The sequence below is a fragment of the Vanrija albida genome (genome assembly GCF_041260175.1).
Source record: "Vanrija albida strain AlHP1 chromosome Unknown contig_3, whole genome shotgun sequence".
Classification (NCBI taxonomy): Eukaryota; Fungi; Basidiomycota; class Tremellomycetes; order Trichosporonales; family Trichosporonaceae; genus Vanrija; species Vanrija albida.
This window is the reverse complement of record NW_027191422.1, coordinates 2,441,217-2,459,597: the sequence shown is the minus strand read 5'-3', so window position 1 is coordinate 2,459,597 and position 18,381 is coordinate 2,441,217. Positions and strand designations below refer to the sequence as shown.

Sequence of the window (18,381 nt, the reverse complement as noted above, 5' to 3'; positions counted from 1 at the left end):
GGTAGCGATGTGAGGTGGGCTCCTAACTGTGGGGCTTTTTGGATAGGAAGAAGAGAGGGGGCGCCGACGAGGCCGTGCTGTCGGTGTATATGTACTGGCCCGGATCACGGGTCTGCTCCGGCAAGAGGGAATACTTAGCGCGCGTAAAAGATCCTCCCAGTCTTCGCTTGCCGCGCCGATGTGCCTTCCCCCGCGACGTCGGCGGTGGGTGGGTGGGTGGATCCGTCACACTGCGTGCGTCGTTGGACGGGGGATGCTCCGCCCCCCTTCGCGGGTGCCGAAGGATGCCGAACTGTGCCGGAATCAACGGCCCGTCCGTATGCGCCGTATGCGCGCGCTCTCGGCTTTTCAACAGCGGCCCCACTGTACGCAGCAACACCGAGGGTGCTTGGCTGACGCTGACTCGTGCACGGCGCTGTCGGCTTCGCCCGAGCCGGACGAGCACCTCGCAAAAGTTCGGATCAAGGCCACGCGCTCAAGCCTGCGCGCCTGCACCCGCCCGCACTCTCGCAACAGCGAGGAACACGCGCGCCCACCTCGGAAACGAGATAACCCACATCAAACGTCACCCAATCCTGCTAGCCGCTCGACTGGGCATGCATTCGGCGGCCCGATTCTGGAATCTCTCCGGTTTCTTGCAGTATACATAGGTCGAGTCGTCGAGCTGGAAAAACCTTGCCCCGGTTGAACAATTCTCCCCTCAAAACAAGGCCTCTTATCAAGGCTCACTGTCCATCCGCTACCCCGGGGGACCATTTAAAAAGTATGGATGACATCACGGCGCGCACGGCGCGGGGCGCAATCAGCGCGAGGCGAGCAGTCATGGCACAAGGTCAACATTCGTCTCAACTGTCTACTCGCTCACTCCATTGACGCTCTGTCGACGTCTCGTCGCGGCGTACTAGGAAGGAAGGCTTCTTGGTGAGTACCTCGTCTTCACAGTCCCCGGCGCTGGCTAACGCAACACCAGATAGCTCGCTACTCTTACCCACGCCTTCCCTCCAACATGACCAACGCAGTACCCCCGTCCTCCAAGGAAGCGTTCATTCCTTGGATGGACTCGCAGTCCTTCCCATTCATAATCGACGCGATAACCGCGTATGCCGACTACAAGACCCTCCTGGCCTTCCGCGCTACGAGCAAGGCCATGCACGCGCGTGCCGACGCCCTGCTTCACCACCATCTCGTGCTCACCACCGAGGAGTACCCCCATGAGAGCTGGATCGTGCTCAGCCATTACGGTGTCATGACCATGAGCTTGCCCGGAATCGTCGTCCGGTCGTTTTCTCACGACCAGAGGCTCTACAAGATCCCCGCTCTCATGGACTGGAACGGGAATGAATGGAACGACCAGGTCCACGGCGACTCGATCACGATCGGACCTCACACTGTCATGGGCAGTGCCCGGGCGCCCGTGACCGGTGGTGAGTTTGACGGCCTCCCCCAGCCCCTCACCAGCTCCCGCATAGTCGACATCATCGGCCACGTTCCTACCAACGGGATCGCCTCGCTGCTGCACGCCGCACCAAACCTCCACACGACGCGGTACTTTGGTATCGAGCAGGGCCTCTGCGCAGTCGCAACGGGCACGCCAAACTCCATCATCAACACGTATCTCATATCACCAAACGGCGACGCGCCGCGCCACCCGACCTTCAACTACATGGTCCCGACTGTTGGAGGCACAACGCGGCTCGTGGTGACCATCGGGTACCAGAAGGGCAACAACCTGCTGCCAATGGGCAATGTCGAGCTGTACGACCTCCCACGCGACATCACCGACGTCGTGTTTGCTTTCCGCCCTGCGCCAGACGATGTCGTTGAGGCGCAGAAGGCGGAGTATGGACAATTCTGGGAAGTCGACGACGAAGCGCCTGTCAGCCCGCCACCGGGCAAGAAGAGGAAGAGCAAGGCAACGAGCGGGCTCCAGAGTCCCAAGACTGCGAGAGGGGTGCTTTCCGAAGTCATCCCCAAGGTCGCCATGTTCTTCAAGTCGGCGTACTTCAAGAAGCTCGGCTACACGATCAGGTTTACGTTCGTCGGCACCGAGGTCATGGACCCCAAGATCTTCGGTCTGGCGGCGGGCGACGACTTCAAGACCGAGGTGCTGAACGGCGTGGAGGCGGCCATGTTGGATCCAGAGTCGGAACTGCAGCGCAACGTCAAGCCGTACCGCCCGCTCACCTACGACGAGATGGACGCTCTCCGCGCTGTGGGAGAGAAGCACATCATCTGCATGACGGAGAAGGAGTACCAAGCCTCGATCAAGGCTGGGCAGTATTCCCTCGAGACGCCAGAATTTTAGTTGAGGGTGGACCGGGGGGTGTGTGTGACGGGGTCGTTCTGATCTAGTTGCATGCAGTGATGGTCGGCACAAGGCCTATGCTGGTATGAAAAAGTCCCCGTCACACTCTCCTACTCCATCTCGGCGCTGAACGACGAGTCGGCCCACATGTCAACGACCCATTCCGCCTGCTCGCCCCGCTCATACGTCGACGGCACGAGGATGTACACTCCGGCGCTGAGCTTGAAGCGGCCGGTCGACACGCCGGATATCTGCTCGACGTACGGGCCGGACGTGGCGACCTGCTCGCCGAGGCCGCCGCCGGTCGTGCGCCGGAACACGGTCAGGTTGACGGGCACGGGGGCCGGGTTGCGGAGGTAGAGGCGCGCGAGCAGCGTGGCGGGCTTGGAGAGCGTCGCGGCGATCCTCGGGTTCTTGTCGTACGTGTTGCCGCTTGGGCGTCCTCCGGCTGTCGATGCGTCCCTGGTTGTCAGCTGGGGTATACGGCAAGATAGCTCACCAGTTGCCACCGACGGTGCGGCTGTACATCCCCGCTCCCTCCTGTGGGATCGGCGTCACCTGGATGGGGCTCGATGACTCCACCGTGAAGGTGAACGAACCCAGCTGGTCTCTCTCATACGAAGACACCAGGAGCGTGTAGTCTCCCGCCTTGACATTGTCGACCTCGCAGTAGGCCACGCCATAGCTGAATGGGCCGGAGGAGGCGAGAATGGCATCTGAAGTCATCTCAAAGACACGCTGACCGCGGCCCCAGAGAAGCTTGATGTTCCAGGCCAGCTCCTTGGCACCCTGCAAGGCGATCCTCACAGTCGATGGTCTGGCTGGGGCGCCTGGAGCTCGTTGCCCGATGCTGAGTCGATACTGGGGGTTGGTGTGGTGAGATGGGAAGCCAGGGTGGCCTCCGGCCGTTCTCTTCGTGAGCTCCGAGGTTACCGTATCGGAGAAGGGGAGGGTAAGCGTCACTCGCTTCAGAGCCAGTGTGGTGCCGGGAGAGGCAAAGGCACGAAGCGTGAAGCCCCGCTGAACGAGCCCCCGGTCCCGCGACGCAACGGCATTGAGCGTGTTTTCGCCTCGTCGCAATGGGAAGCGGACAAGGGTGTGTAACGCGTTGACATATGGATTCTGGGCGGTCAGATTATCCCTACAGCCCGGGACTCACATTCTCGTGGTGCGAGTGAGACAACCTGCGACCGCGGTCATCAAACGGGTTGAAGTCTCGGAAGACGTGTAGCGCGACGTCGTCCAGTGGAACGTCTTTGCTGATGTGGTGCTGGGATAGGAGAAACCAGACTTCAGCATTGGGATCTGAGGCTGTTGCCGTCAGGCGGTATCGGGGGCTGGCATTGAGTGCGATTGTGTCGCTGACTTCGTGCTCAGAAGCGTCCGACTTTGGCCACGACCAGTGACGCGTTGTCGTAACCGGTACGAGGGCAGGGTCCCAGTTGACATTGAGCGTCTCGAACTTGCCGCACACCTCATCCCAAGCCATGGAGAAGGAGAACCGGCTGACGTGCTTGGACGCTCCACCGCTGAGCTGTAGTTCGGACAGCCGGGCGGCAAGGTCACGATGCGACTCGGGGTCGATGTTGGCCGAACCTGGGTCAAAGATCTCGAGGGTGCGTTCTCCACCGTCTTCTCTAACATCTGATACAGGTTAGGACAGAGCTTCTCGTCGCTGCAACCCACCAATCACGCCGTAAGCGTGAAGCGGCACAAGGCCAGTCGACGAATCCTTGCCTGATCCGAGTGTCACAATCACCGAGCCCTTCTTCCAAGCGGCCACGAGACGGTTCCACTCCTTCTCGCGCTGGAATCCAGTGTTCAGGTTGAGTCGCTCAGGAATCCAGCCTGTGAACGCGTACAAGTCTGGTGCCGGGTCGCTGCCTGGGATCGAGTAACCACCTAGAGTCTTGAAGTATCCCTTCACCGCGAGGGGGATCCAAGCTGGCCCTGGTGATGTGGGCAATGCGGACGGTGAGGCATTTGAAGGCTGTGCGGTGATGTAGAGAGGCTTTTGGTCTGCCTTTGACCTTGGTAGGAGAGCATCGATTACGACCTGGTGTAGGGTAAGCGAAGCGTCAAACGCCAAACACCTACACTTCGCCATGTTCCGTTCAGTAGCAGCCGCACCACGTGCTTGGCATTCTCAGACTTGACGGGACTTCCTGACACCGCCTGAGGATAGAGAGCACTCTCGCATAGCTGGTACGTCAGCCACAGGAAGGCAAGCACAACATACCTTGGTGCCCCATTTTGTGTTGTGGGCGAGACACGACCCCAGGCCTGCCGTGATGGAGCAGTCGGCACCAGGGCCCTGCCGTACCGCCCAGCAGGTGGAAGCCCCGACGTCCGCCCAAGCGGAGGAAGGCAGCTCGGCCCACTCGGGGTCGAGCGCCAGTTGCTCGACCGCGAGCTCGGGCTGGAGGCCGTCTTGGAACGTGCCCTCGCGCGCCGAGAGCACAAACTCGCGATCTGGTGGCGGGTTGCGCCAGACCTCTGCATTCGCGCCGTTGATACTACTTCCTCGGCGGATGACAGCGGCTTCCTCGGCCTCGTCGTCAATCTCTGTCGCGCCTACGCGTCCGCCAAGCTCCTCGACCCTTCGCTTGACCTTTTCTGCGCGCTCGAGCACGAGCCTCCACTTGCGCGAAACTTGTGTGCGGTCCTCCTTGGCGACAAGTGACGATGAGAGGAGGTGAGAGTACGACTCTGCTGCCTGGATATAGAGCTGGAATGCCTTGAGGAGGGTTGGGAGCGGTGACGCCGAGGTGGAGAGCTGTGGGAGGGAAGCTTCGACAGCTATGGCCTTGCTGGCGAGGTTCTGCGCGATGGGCGCGTCAGTGGGCCTAGAAGGAGCTCTGTCGATACCAGGTACGTACCGTAGCGATCTTGAGGCCTTCATTATAGGTATTGAAAGCCATTGATGGGCTGGGTGGGATGGCAGACGACGAGATGGCATGGATCTCTGACCAGTCGTCGGTGTTGTTGCCGAGACTTGGCGCGTGTGGAGAAGGAAGGACGCAATCTGATTAGGATTTGGATTACTAGCCGCCCAATTACAAACAAAAGTCCCAAAGGGGGGGCGACGTCATAAGACGTAATGCTCCCGCAGCACCGGCGTCGACGAGCTCCATCGGCTCCTCCTCGGGTTTCCCGCCGCCGAGCCACCGCACCACTGCACCGCACCGCAAAACGGCGCAAGGTCGGTCCGAGGGCGACCTGCGGACAGTTTTGAGGAGCACGGTCGGGCGGTTTGGCACACGTAGAGGGCCGCAAGGACGTTTGGCGGGGGCCGGCTGGGCCCTGGAGGGAGGGAGAGGGAGGGGACAGACTGGGTGCCGCCGTGTGATCGACCTGACGTTGACCGGCCGGGGTGACAATCACCCCACCCCACATCTCGACTAATTGACGTCCATCGTCCCACCCACGATCCCACCCACCCCACTCACTCGTCACCCCCGTCGGTCAGTTTTGTTTTTCTAGACACTTCCTTGTCTAGTAACCATACACTCCATTCGCCACTTATACACTGCTGCTGGCATCAAGATCGCCAGATCGACACTCACTTCAACTCTCTACGCATTCGCATCGACACATTCTCGCCGCATCTCCACCACAAGGCCAACCCCAATGGCACCTCCACCAAAGGTGTCCCCAGTCACGGGCAACCCCGTCAGCTCATCCTACATCCACGCGTCGACACTTCATTTTCAAGACAGCCACGGCCGCAACCTCCTCCTCCGCGGCGTCAACCTCTCTGGCGCGGCGAAGAACCCAGTATCCCAGCCAAGCTGGAGCCAGGATGGCTTCTGGGAGCAGGCCGAGTCTGGCGGCGGCAAGGGCACATGGATCAATTCGACCCTCAACCTCGACGATGGGAGTGCAGACGTAAGTGCCAAGAAGTCACAGGGCTCCCTTCCCGACACTGACGCATCCAGGTCCACCTCGCTAGGCTGAGAGCATGGGGCTTCAACATGCTTCGGTTCGTCTTCACTTGGGAGGCTCTGGAACATGAGGGACCGTGAGTGTGGCGTACGCGTGACGTCGTTGTTCAGTTCTGGCTCTAACGGCGACCAGCGGAAAGTACGACTACGAGTATATGGACTATGTTGTTCAAGTTCTGTACAAGTGCAAGGAGTACGGGTTCAAGGTGTTCATGGACCCACACCAGGATGTCGTGAGTTGCAGGTTGGTTGCTTGTCCACAGCTAACGCCCCACAGTGGTCGAGATTCTCTGGGGGCTCGGGCGCTCCTCTGTGGAGCATTTATGCTTGTGGAATCGACCCTCAGGCCATAACGCCAACATACTCTGCGCTGGTCCACAGTGACTACCCCTCGAGGGAGAATCCAGACCCGCAGTCGCTGCCAGCTATGATCTGGGCGTCCAACTACTACCGCGCTTTCAACCACACGGTGTGGACGCTCTTCTTCGCCGGCAAGGCTTACGCGCCAAAGTGTATCATCGACGGCGTCAACATCCAAGACTGGCTGCAGGACCACTTCATCAACGCGGTGCGCGAGCTCTCTCGCCACATTGAAGCGGCAGGGGACCTGTACGAGGAGACCGTCTTGGGCTGGGACTCGATCAACGAGCCTGGAGAGGGCCTCATCGGTATCTTGGACCTCAGCACGGTGCCAAAGGAGCAGCCTGTCAAGCTGGGATCAGTGCCCACCCCATTCGAAAACATGCGCATTGCTGAGGGTGAGGCAATCGAAGTCGACAACTACAAGTTTACATCGATGGGCCCCGCTAAAGACGGCACCGTTGTGCTGGACCCTAAGGGCCAGAAGCTGTGGCTTTTGCCCGAGGACGAGGCCACGCGTGGCGGCGGAAAGTGGGGATGGAAGCGAGACCCCGGATGGAAGCTGGGCACCTGCAGTAAGTAACAAGCTCGCACAGGTTGCGTTTCTGACCGCTCGTAGTTTGGGCCCAGCATGGCGTTTGGGACGTTGAATCCAAGACACTATTGAAGCCCGCATACTTCCACACGCTGCCGACGGACTCCAGTCACCAGGTCGAGTTTGTCCACGACTTCTGGCGCCAGTACTGGCTGTCGTACGCGTCTGGCGTCCGAACATTCCACAAGGAAGCCATCCACTTCATCAACACGACCGTCTTCAAGCCTCTCCCCGACCTGCCCGAAAGCTTCCTCGCTGGCCGTGCATGCGCTACACCCCACTTTTATGACGGCCTGACGCTCATGACCAAGCACTGGTCCTGGTTCAATGCCGACGCGCTTGGCATTCTGCGCGGCAAGTACTGGTCTATTGTACAGGGCCTCAGGATCGGCGAGGCGGCCATTCGCAAGTGCATCCAGGAGCAGCTTGGCGTTCTCAAGGAGGACACGCGGACCAGCATTGGCAACTACCCGACGTTGATTGGTGAGATCGGCTGCCCGTACGACATGGACGGCAAGAAGGCGTACGGATTCGTGGATGATGGCAAGGGCAAGGGCGACTACTCAAGCCAGCTCAAGGCCTGGGACTGCTCTGTCAGTGCCAACGACGGCCCCAACGTCCTCAACTACACGTTGTGGACCTACGTCCCCAACCACTCGCATGAGTGGAGCGACAACTGGAACGGCGAGGATCTGTCTCTGTGGAGCCACGACGACACAAGGGCCGGGGTGGCATACCACGAGTTCTCGAGCACGGAATCGAGCTCGCTCAAGGACTCTACTCAGCTTTTGAACCCGTCCTCCCTGTCATCTTCCTGGACGTTGGCCGGTCCCCCCGTGTCTCCAAAGGCGATCGAGTCGGGAGACGGGGTCACTGCCCAGCTCGTGTTGGACGGAGCTCGTGCAGTTGCCGCGTACTGCAGGCCATTCCCCGTGGCTACGGTTGGCCGACCGGACCGCATCGACTTCGACTTCAAGACGACCACGTTCAAACTGTCTGTTCGTGTCTCCCCAGATGACTGGGTCGAAGGGCACGTCATGACGGAGATTTACGTGCCATTTGTCCACTACGCCAAGAACCTCGACTGGGAGACGGCCGCTGTTTCTGGCCCACAGACGCCATCTGCCGAGTCTGTGGCCGACAGCAGTGATTCGTACGACTCTGCCGAGGACCAGATGCCGACGTTATCCAAGGGCACTGGCTCGGAACCGCTCAAGCTCGACATTCTCGTCACGCCTTCTGTCGGAACGTACCGCATCGCTGGTCAGTACCTGTACTGGGCGTACCCTCTGCCAACGAGGGAAACCGTCTACACGATTGAGATCAAGCGCAACGGGCCGTCCTATCATGTCGACGCCGAAGAGGCGGCGTCTGACGGCTGGTTCTCTTGGTGCACCGTGCAGTGATCGCTTGTATCCGTATCCAATATTGTACAATGCATTTGTTGTGGGCGTGCAGAGGCGTTGCGTTGGTATCCCGACAGCAAGGTTGGGGGCAAGGGCGAGCTGGGCGAGGTAGCCTCCGAGATCTCGTCCATTGTGCCTGATGTCTGATTCCCGCTGGGCGGTGGTTGCGGCGCCGTGTGTGGGGTGACGCCCCGCCAGACTTCATTGGCTGTGACGTCGTTCTTATCTTTCCCAGGTGGGTCCAGTCCAGCGCCCAGTAGAGGGCCCCCCCCTTCCCCCTGCCTCTGGATACCCGTCGGTCGCTGGCCCCGACTGCACGGGGTCCTCCGACCAGGCTACTCGAGTTGGGCGAGCAGGCACACGCGCGCTCCAGTGACCACGGGACTCTGGGCGCGAGCCGAGACAGACGCCGGGCCCAAGCGACTCTTTTGGAATGAGGTTATCGTCTTCCCCGATATCTAGACTAACAACTTGCACCACTCACCCATTGCCCACCCACCAGCCCCCAAGCTCCACCTAGCCGCTGCTGATCACTATCGCCGTCCATCTACACGACGTAGAGCACAAGGCAAAGCCCAGCTCGCTCCAAAATGCACCTCCTACCAAGGGAGACTGTGAGTGTCGCGCCGCCAAAAATAGCCGGGACCAAGCCTTCCCCCCTCCGCCCCACCACAAAGGCCGCCGTCACTAACAAAGTCACAGGACAAGCTCCTCGTCGCGTCGGTCGGGCAGCTGGCCCAGCGCCGCCTCGCGCGCGGGCTGCAGCTCAACCAGTCCGAGGCGGTCGGGCTCATCGCGTTCCAGCTGCACGAGCTCATCCGCGACGGCAAGCACAGCGTCGCCGAGCTCATGGACATGGGCAAGAAGATGCTCGGGCGGCGGCATGTCATGGGTGGGTGGCTGGGACTGGGGCGGCGAAGAACAACGCTCACACGGCACAGAGGGCGTCGCTGAGCTGCTGCATACCGTGCAGGTCGAGGGCACGTTTCCCGTGAGTAGTGTGGAGCTGCGATGGCACAGCAGCTGACGCTCGCTCCCACCACCCAGGACGGGTAAGCGACCACAGGTTCCCACACGGCCAAACCCCCCCGCTCACACACATAGCACCTTCCTCGTCACTGTGCACGACCCCGTGTGCTCCGACTCTGGCGACAGTGAGTGGCGCTGCCATGCACACACTGATGTTGCAGTCAAGCTCGCGCTGTACGGGTCCTTCTTCCCGATCCCGTCGGACGACTTGTTCCCGATCCCAGAGCCCCTCAAGTCGCCCACTGACCTGCCGGGCGCCGTCGTGTGCCTCAAGCAGAAGATCAAGATCAACGAGGGGCGCAAGCGCTGGCTCGTCGAGGTCAAGAACGAGGGCGATCGCCCTGTCCAGGTCGGCTCGCACTACCACTTCCTCGAGGTGAACAAGAGCCTCCTGTTCGACCGCCTGCTCGCGTACGGCCGCCGTCTGGATATTGCTGCCGGCACGGCCGTGCGCTTCGAGCCTGGTGAGCGCAAGACGGTAGCGCTCGTCGACGTCGGCGGCAGCCGTGTGCTGCACGGCGGCAACGGCCTCGGCTCCGGCCCCTTCGAGGAGGCCAAGCGCGGGGGCGAGGTGCTTGAGAATGTCACGGCGCGCGGCTTCAGCCACAAGAAGCAGGAGGTGGTCAAGCCCGGTCCGGTGCCCGAGATCGACCGCGAGGTTGTGAGTGTGGCGCTGGAGGTGGTGGGAGGCGGCCTGAGCTGATGTCGCAGTACGCATCCATGTACGGCCCTACCACTGGTGACCGCGTCAGGCTGGGCGACACCAACCTCTGGATCGAGGTCGAGAGCGACTTTACCGTGTACGGCGACGAGGCCAAGTTTGGTGGCGGTGAGTCTGCTGGGAGGGTTGCTGTCTGACGCGCCCAGGCAAGGTCCTTCGCGACGGCATGGGACAGGCCTCGAACCGCTCCGACTCGGAGGTCCTCGACCTCGTCATCACCAATTGTGTCGTCGTCGACTGGAGCGGTATTTACAAGGCTGATATCGGTATCAAGTACGGCAAGATCTCGGGCATTGGCAAGTCTGGTAACCCCGACATGCAGGATGGTGTGACAGAGGGCATGATTGTCGGATCGGCCACCGAGGTGGGTTACTGAAAGTTCACGGCTCTGACCCACCAGGTTATTGCAGGAGAAGGACAGATCCTCACCGCAGGCGGTATCGACGCCCACGTCCACATGATCTGCCCGCAGATCTGGGAGGAGGTGAGTTGTACCTCACCCTCATGCCTAACCCCCCAGGCGCTCTCAAACGGTATCACCACGGTCATTGGCGGCGGCACCGGCCCATCAGCGGGCACCAACGCCACGACGTGTACCCCCAGCAAGTTCTACATGGAGGCCATGCTCGCCTCCACCGACGGCATTCCCCTCAACTTTGGCTTCACGGGCAAGGGCAACGACGCTGGTGAGCGCGCCCTCCGCGACATTGTCGAGGCCGGTGCATGTGGTCTCAAGCTGCACGAGGACTGGGGCTCGACCCCCGAGGCTATCGACCGCTCGCTCAACGTCGCCGACGAGTACGATGTCCAGGTTAACATCCACACCGACACGCTCAACGAGGCTGGCTACGTCGAGAGCACCCTCGATGCCATTGACGGCCGCACCATCCACACATATCACACCGAAGGTGCTGGTGGCGGCCACGCCCCTGACATTATCGTCGTGTGCGAGTACCCCAACGTTCTGCCCAGTTCGACCAACCCAACGCGCCCGTACTGCAAGAACACGCTTGACGAGCACCTCGACATGCTCATGGTCTGCCACCACCTCGACCCGTCAATCCCCGAGGACATTGCGTTCGCCGACTCGCGTATCCGCGCCGAGACGGTCGCTGCCGAGGATGTGCTGCAGGACACTGGCGCCATCTCCATGATCAGCAGTGACACAATGGCCATGGGCCGTATCGGTGAAGTCATTGCGCGTTCGTGGCGCACCGCTGCCAAGATGCGCGACTTCCGCGGGCCTCTCGAGGGCGACTCTGAAGGCAACGACAACAACCGTGTCAAGCGTTACGTCTCAAAGTACACTGTCAACCCGTGAGTGCTGTGATTCTGCAGAGCTACAGCACTAACGCCGCCAGTGCCATTGTTCACGGCGTCTCGCATGTTATCGGCCAGGTGGCTGTTGGCTGCCTCGCCGATCTGGTGCTGTGGGACCCTGCGTCGTTCGGCGCGCGCCCCGAGGTCGTCATCAAGGGTGGAGTGATTGCGTGGGCCGCGGTGGGCGATGCCAACGCGTCGATCCCGACGGTGCAGCCAGTCATCGGGCGCCCCATGTTCGGTGCCCTGCCAGAGGCTGCGGGGCTCAACTCGATCATCATCACGAGCCAGGTGGCGATTGACAACGGTGAGTGGGGTGGTGGAATATGGCACGATGCTGTGCTGATGATACAAGGCACAATTGCGAGCTACAACCTGCGCAAGCGGCCAGTGGGCGTGCTCAAATGCCGCGAAATCAGCAAGCATGACATGAAGCACAACAACTCGCTGCCTGTCATGGAGGTGGACCCCGAGACGTACGACACACATGCCGACGGCGTGCTGTGCGACGTGCCTCCTGCGACCGAGCTCCCCCTGACCAAGGGCTACTTTGTGTTCTAAAGGTTAGCAGATATATATTGATTGACATGGCGTACATGATAGCGCACGATGATTATGAGAATGAAGGATATCTACCAGACACTGCATGACAGTGGGCGGGCACTATAGGCGTTGTGTTACAACGACGGGAGAGAACGAGGAGGAGGAACCCAAGAAGACGTACACTGCGGAGACTGCAAACGCTGCCGACACTGCTACTGACTGCTGGACCTTGCACTGTTCTCTGCACCCTTGGACACGGATAACGACGTGACGCCGAGCTCGAGGCCGCCCCACTCGTTGATGACGTCCTCGTCGCCGTCGTCCGACGTCTGGGGCACTGGGCGCGCGGGCATGCGGACCGCGACGACGACCTCGAGCGGCTCGCCGAGCAGCGTGTCGTACTCTGGCTCGACGCCCTGGCCAAAGCGCTTCTTCTTCGGGTTGTGCAGGGTTTTCGGGTACGAGACATAGTTTGGAAAGTAGGGGATGGGCGACCACGGCTTTGTTGGCTCGTCGACGACCTCTGGGATGGGGATGAGTGCGAGCGGGCGCTGGGGGCATTGCGTCAGTCATCAGTGGCGTGCACGGAACACTGGTTACTCACCAGGTCTGACCACTCTGGCAGCTCTATCAAGCCCGCCGTGGCGTGCTCTGCCTCGTAAGGCGGGAGCGGGGGCTGGGATGACGAGGGCGAGGGCGCGTCGACGCCGGCGTCGACTCCTGCGGCTGGCGGCGACTCGAACTCTACGGCGCGCACATGCGCGACCCCGCCTCCACCCTTTTCGCTCTCTGCCTCCTTGTGCTCGCTGCGCCCGTCGACAATCTCCCACCACTCGGGCAGGCGCCACCCGTCGGCCTGGAGCAGCGCCGCCCGGTCGCGCAATGGCACGTAGCCCGGCATGCCGGGCACCATGAGGCCCAGGCGGTCGGCCTCGCCGAGCACGAGGCGGCGGCGGCGGCGCGTGCGCATCAGGTTGATGAAGCTCACGACGCCGAACGCGCCGAGCACGGCGATGAGGATGTAGAATAGCTGGCGGGGGCGTCAGCGCGGAACAGAGAAGACAGCGGCGGCGGCGGCGTACATTGTGGTAGAAGGTGTTACTGCTGCTGCTGCCGCCGCCCCCACTACCCACGTTATTTGTGGGCGACGCCGAGGAGGGCGCTGGATTTGAGGGGGCCCCCGACGTGATGGCGCTTGGGGCCGCGCCCGTCGCCGAGCCCGGCGCCGACGACATGTCGGGCGATGGTGGTGGTGCTGGTGGGGGTGCTGGTCGTGGGAGGGGTTAAGTGCGCTATCGTCGGCCGCCGCAGGGCCGTGTGGACATGGGCGGATGGGCGGTGTGTGAGGCGTTTGTTTGGCTGCGGCAGGCGCTGCGTGCGTGGGGGTGAGCGAGAGAGCGAGCGAGCGGGCGAGCGGGCGGGTGTTTGTAGATGAGTGGTGAGTGGTGAGCAAGCGAGCGAACGAGTTGATTGTCGTTTGCATCTCTGCTCTGGCTTCTGCTCTGGCTCTGGGTCTGCATGTGGCCTTCGCCACTGCACGCCAGGCAGCGGTTGGTCGCCAGGTGGGCACGGCGGCGGCGGCGGCGGCGGTTGCTGCAGGCAGTCAAACGGCCCCGCGAGGGCCAAGCCGTAGTGCGCGAGACGAGAGGGAGCGCGGGGGGAGGTAGAGGTCAAGCACGAGGGGCAAGGCCAGCCAACCGCCGAGAACTCAGGGCCACCGCCGCCGCCAGCACCACCTGGCCACCTGGCCCTCCCCCTCGTGCCTTGCTCCGCAGCAAAAACCCACCCAGGCCACCCAGGCCACCACTGACGGCTCGAGGCCGACAGCCGCCACGCGGAATCAGATTCAATCTCCAACCGACTCTTTCACTCGAATTAGAACTGGCTGCAGTCACAGCGCGCGTCACGACGACCGACTCGGTCAACATTTCCAGATCTCCAAGCCCAGCCTATCCATTCCTGCACAGCTTGACCAAGACGCGCAGCAGCAACAACTACAGCACCGACTCTCCACCTCATACGCCGCATCTCATCGCATCGTCCCATGGCCGCCTCGTCGTCCACCTCGGCGTCAGGCTCGGCCCTCCGGTCCGCCCTCCGCCTCCACTTTGTCGGCACCGGCACGTCCACCGCCCTGCCCGTCGCGCCATGCCTCGCAGAGGTCGACAAGCCGTCGCGCGACGTTGGCACCTTTCTCGAAGAGTACACGGCGGCAGAGGACAAGGCGCCCGCCCAGTGGGCAGGCTACGACCCGAGCGCGGCCTGGCCCGCGAGCGTGGCGTGCAGCTCGTGCCGCGCCGCCGTGGACCGGCGCGTGTCTGACGGCTGGAAGAACAGGCGCGGGAATCCCGGCCTCGTGCTGCGCAAGCAGAATGCAGACGGCGTCTGGCGCAACGTCGTCGTAGACGTCGGCAAGACGTTCCGCGAGCAGTCGTGCAAGCTCTTTCCCCGCTGGGGCATCAAGCGCATCGACGCCGTGCTCATCACCCACGGCCACGCCGACGCGTACAACGGCCTGGACGACCTCCGCGAGTGGTGCAACCGCCAGGGCAGCGGCATCCCCGTGTACCTCTCGCAGGCGACGTTTGACACGGTCGCCGCGTCGTTCCCTTATCTTGTCGACAAGACAAAGGCGACGGGCGGGCACGACCTCCCGACGCTCGAGTTCAAGGTCATCGACGACGAGACAGAGTTCGAGGTCGAGGGGATTACGGTCACGACGCTGCCAGGTGCGTGTTGTGTGCGCTTCGTCGCTGACCCTCAGTCCACCACGGCCGGTACTTCAACAGCACGCCTGCGGTGGCCCCAGCACCCAGCGCACCGGGTACGCCAGCCCCGGAGGCGCCGGCGCCCGGTGCCCCGACGCCGTTCATCTGCCTCGGCTACGTGTTTGACCGCTCGGTCGTGCTCTTGAGCGATGTCTCGTCAGTGCCTGACCAGACGTGGAAACGCCTGGACGCCGCACTGGGCGGCGAGCAGCTGCCCGTGTTGATTGTGGACGCGCTCTGGCCGTGGCGGCCGCACGCGTCGCACGTGTCATGGATCCAGGCGATGGAGATTGCGCTGCGCATCAAGGCGTCCATCACGTATGTGCTAGGCATGACGCACCCGACGACGCACTGGCAGTGGGAGGAGCTCGGGCGGTCGATCCGCGGCGAGGACGGCAAGGAGCCAGAGCACGACACGAACCGCTTGACCCAGCAGCTCGTCAAGGAGGTGTGGGCCCACGACACCATGTACAAGATTGCCGATGGCCTGCGCGAGTGGAAGGGCGTGGTGGAGCCTGCATACGATGGCCTGGGGCTCGAGGTTGAGCATGGCCAGTACCGCGTGCTTGCAGAGGGCCAAGGCTCTACGGGTGGCTGGGATCTTTAGACGGCGTTACTGCCACTGTGCCAACTTTATAGACGACCTTGCATTATTCAAATTACCCAACGAGGTTAAATGGCACAAAGCAGGCGGAGTGCAATGTCGGTGAATGATGGCAGGCAGGCAGGCAAATGACGCTGACGTCACCGCCACATGTCCATATTGGGTAGCGACGGGAGCAAATCCACACCCAGCCTTCCTCTGCCCTCGTGCCGTGACGGTCGACGCTGACGCTCCATCATCGCCTCGTCTCGCCTGACCCCCTCTGCCGCCTCCCTTGGTAACCCGACGACCCCATATCTCATCTTCTCATCATCCAACCTCAGCGGTCAGCAACGTTGAGAACGACACCACATCACCCTCCTTCCATCTAGCCACTCCTTAGTCGTCCCAGCATCCACAGCATGAAGGTGTCCATCCTCCTCGCCGTCCTCGCCGCGCTCGGCGCCACCGAGGCCAAGGTCCACAAGTGAGTCGACGCCGTTGCCACCACACGCCCTGTGCCCTTCCGGCGCCGGCGGGCGTCGTGGGTGGCCGGCCCCAGACGAGATATCGCATCACACGCTCTAACACACCCCAGGATGAACCTCAAGAAGCTCCCCGCCGACGCCAACAACCTCACGCCCCAGCTCGAGGCTCAGTACCTCAAGCTCAAGCACATGGGCGCCAACCTCCTCGAGGACGCGTTTGACTCGCAGCAGCCCTTCCTTCGCCGCGGCCGCAAGGAGCGCATCTCGGACGAGGACAAGGAGCTCCTCTGGGCCCAGGTCGTCGACGGCAACGCCGATGCCCAGGGTGGCCACGGCGTCCCCCTCTCGAGTGAGTAAACATAACGCCATGTTTTCGTCCGCTGTGACCGGCTTGGGCTTCTGTAGCTGACGCTCGTGTCACACCACAGACTACATGAACGCTCAGTACTACGCCCCCATCACCCTCGGCAACCCTCCCCAGGAGTTTGGCGTCGTCCTCGACACGGGCTCGTCCAACCTCTGGGTTCCTAGCGAGCAGTGCTCGTCGATTGCCTGCTTTGTGAGTGGCGTGAATTGTGGCGAGTGACACGACCAGCCACTGACGTCCGTCCCCAGCTCCACCGCAAGTACAAGTCGTCCGAGTCGTCGACCTACAAGGCCAACGGCACCGAGTTCGCCATCCGCTACGGCTCGGGCTCGCTCGAGGGCTTCGTGTCGCAGGACACGCTCAACATCGGCGACCTGACCATCAAGAAGCAGGACTTTGCCGAGGCTACCAAGGAGCCCGGACTTGCCTTTGCCTTTGGCAAGTTTGACGGTATCCTTGGTCTCGGCTACGACACCATCTCGGTCAACCACATTGTCCCTCCCTTCTACAACGCCATCAACCAGGGTCTCCTTGACGAGCCCGTCTTCGCCTTCCGCCTTGGTTCGTCCGAGGAGGACGGAGGCGAGGCCACCTTTGGCGGCATTGACAAGGACGCCTTCACCGGCAAGATCACCTACCTCCCCGTCCGCCGCAAGGGCTACTGGGAGGTCGAGCTCGAGGGTATCGTGTTCGGCGACGACGAACTCGAGCTCGAGAACACTGGTGCCGCCATCGACACTGGAACCTCGCTCATTGTCCTCCCCACCGACCTTGCCGAGATGCTCAACAAGGAGATTGGCGCCGAGAAGTCGTGGAACGGCCAGTACACGATTGACTGTGCCAAGATCCCCGAGCTCCCCGACCTCACCTTCAAGTTTGCCGGCAAGGAGTTCCCCATCTCGGCCGAGGACTACACCCTCAACGCCGGTGGCACCTGCATCTCTGCCTTCACCGGCATGGACTTCCCCCCTCCCATGGGCCCCCTCTGGATCATTGGTGACGCCTTCTTGAGGAAGTACTACTCGGTCTACGACCTTTCGCGCAACGCCGTCGGTCTCGCTGTTTCCAAGTAGCGGGTGTGAGAATGTTGGCGTAGTGGCGTAGTTGGCAGTTACAGTAGTGAAGCAGATGAATTGCATTGGCGAGTGGTGGTGCAGGTCGTGTTAGTCGAGTGTATGGACTGTGTCCGATATGTTGAGCACCGGAGCTCGCAACATCCTGCCGTACTCGCGCGCCAGGTCAAGCGCAGTTGAAGGCCTCTGGCGCCTCTCGCTCCCCCTTCTCATGACGAGCCTACCGCCCGTGCACCTGCAACCTGGCACTGTTAGCCACTACGCACTGCTCCCGCAGAGTCCGTGACGAGACGACAGTGTAGCAAAGTGTGCCGCGAAGAGCGGAGCTGTTCTGCGGTGAAGACTGACACTGGTGCGCATGTCGTCATACCGATAGTCAAGCTCCGAACGGCGGCCCTAGGCGGCAACGTCCAGCACATGCAGCACATGGTCGCGGGACCAAACGCATGCATCTGCCACGCATGCCCCTCCGGTCGGAGCGAGATGGAGCCACGCGACGACAAGTGGACGGATGTACCGTGTCCCACGCGGGCCGGCCGTTCGCCGCGGGGCGGAGAAGGCCGAGCGCGGCCGGCGCGCGGCCACCGACCGACCGACGCCGAGGTGCTGTCCGCCTCCCTGACCGACGCTCAGGTTCGGCGCGGCGCCAGCGGCGTATCCGCGGATTTGCTCGCCTCGGTTAGCGGCGGGCGGCGCTGGTGGCGACGTCGCCGCGGCGGCGATTGTCGGTGGGTCAGTCGGGGCGGCGGCGTGGGCGCCTGTGAAGCCCTCCCTCTGTGCGGGAACGGGCGCGCGCGTCCCTCGTCCCTCGTACGCGCAGAGACGCGAGCAACATCTCAGCAGGCTGTATGTCGATCTGGAGACCCCAGCGAGAGTGCC

The 18,381-nt window shown here is 62.2% G+C and overlaps 7 protein-coding genes across 7 annotated transcripts; 5 read left to right on the top strand and 2 right to left on the bottom strand.

Annotated features, from left to right (window-relative positions):
• Positions 1–822: 822 nt before the first annotated feature.
• Positions 823–2,305, top strand: Q8F55_004251 (uncharacterized protein; the record flags this gene model as incomplete). Its single annotated transcript, XM_069352772.1, has 4 exons — positions 823–851; positions 906–921; positions 971–1,424; positions 1,470–2,305. The coding sequence occupies 4 exons, from the start codon at positions 823–825 to the stop codon at positions 2,303–2,305; spliced, it is 1,335 nt and encodes a 444-aa protein (XP_069210190.1).
• Positions 2,306–2,415: 110 nt separating this feature from the next.
• On the bottom strand, positions 2,416–5,226 carry RIM13 (cysteine protease; the record flags this gene model as incomplete). The annotated part of the gene is made up of 7 exons (XM_069352771.1): positions 2,416–2,767; positions 2,805–3,427; positions 3,465–3,949; positions 3,992–4,361; positions 4,403–4,507; positions 4,545–5,126; positions 5,185–5,226. The coding sequence occupies 7 exons, from the start codon at positions 5,224–5,226 to the stop codon at positions 2,416–2,418; spliced, it is 2,559 nt and encodes an 852-aa protein (XP_069210189.1).
• A 709-nt stretch (positions 5,227–5,935) lies between these two features.
• Q8F55_004249 (uncharacterized protein) lies at positions 5,936–8,610 on the top strand (the record flags this gene model as incomplete). The annotated part of the gene is made up of 5 exons (XM_069352770.1): positions 5,936–6,193; positions 6,244–6,326; positions 6,383–6,482; positions 6,527–7,184; positions 7,229–8,610. The coding sequence occupies 5 exons, from the start codon at positions 5,936–5,938 to the stop codon at positions 8,608–8,610; spliced, it is 2,481 nt and encodes an 826-aa protein (XP_069210188.1).
• Positions 8,611–9,200: 590 nt separating this feature from the next.
• URE1 (Urease) lies at positions 9,201–12,241 on the top strand (the record flags this gene model as incomplete). The annotated part of the gene is made up of 10 exons (XM_069352769.1): positions 9,201–9,224; positions 9,313–9,502; positions 9,552–9,605; positions 9,801–10,300; positions 10,351–10,468; positions 10,507–10,724; positions 10,761–10,844; positions 10,881–11,677; positions 11,722–11,987; positions 12,036–12,241. 10 exons carry the CDS (start codon positions 9,201–9,203, stop codon positions 12,239–12,241), a joined length of 2,457 nt encoding a protein of 818 aa, XP_069210187.1.
• A 194-nt stretch (positions 12,242–12,435) lies between these two features.
• On the bottom strand, positions 12,436–13,458 carry Q8F55_004247 (uncharacterized protein; the record flags this gene model as incomplete). Its single annotated transcript, XM_069352768.1, has 3 exons — positions 12,436–12,774; positions 12,828–13,253; positions 13,357–13,458. 3 exons carry the CDS (start codon positions 13,456–13,458, stop codon positions 12,436–12,438), a joined length of 867 nt encoding a protein of 288 aa, XP_069210186.1.
• An 809-nt stretch (positions 13,459–14,267) lies between these two features.
• On the top strand, positions 14,268–15,598 carry Q8F55_004246 (uncharacterized protein; the record flags this gene model as incomplete). The annotated part of the gene is made up of 2 exons (XM_069352767.1): positions 14,268–14,952; positions 14,988–15,598. 2 exons carry the CDS (start codon positions 14,268–14,270, stop codon positions 15,596–15,598), a joined length of 1,296 nt encoding a protein of 431 aa, XP_069210185.1.
• A 398-nt stretch (positions 15,599–15,996) lies between these two features.
• Positions 15,997–17,502, top strand: APR1_1 (aspartic proteinase precursor; the record flags this gene model as incomplete). Its single annotated transcript, XM_069352766.1, has 4 exons — positions 15,997–16,061; positions 16,173–16,411; positions 16,491–16,621; positions 16,678–17,502. The coding sequence occupies 4 exons, from the start codon at positions 15,997–15,999 to the stop codon at positions 17,500–17,502; spliced, it is 1,260 nt and encodes a 419-aa protein (XP_069210184.1).
• Between the last annotated feature and the right edge of the window lie 879 nt (positions 17,503–18,381).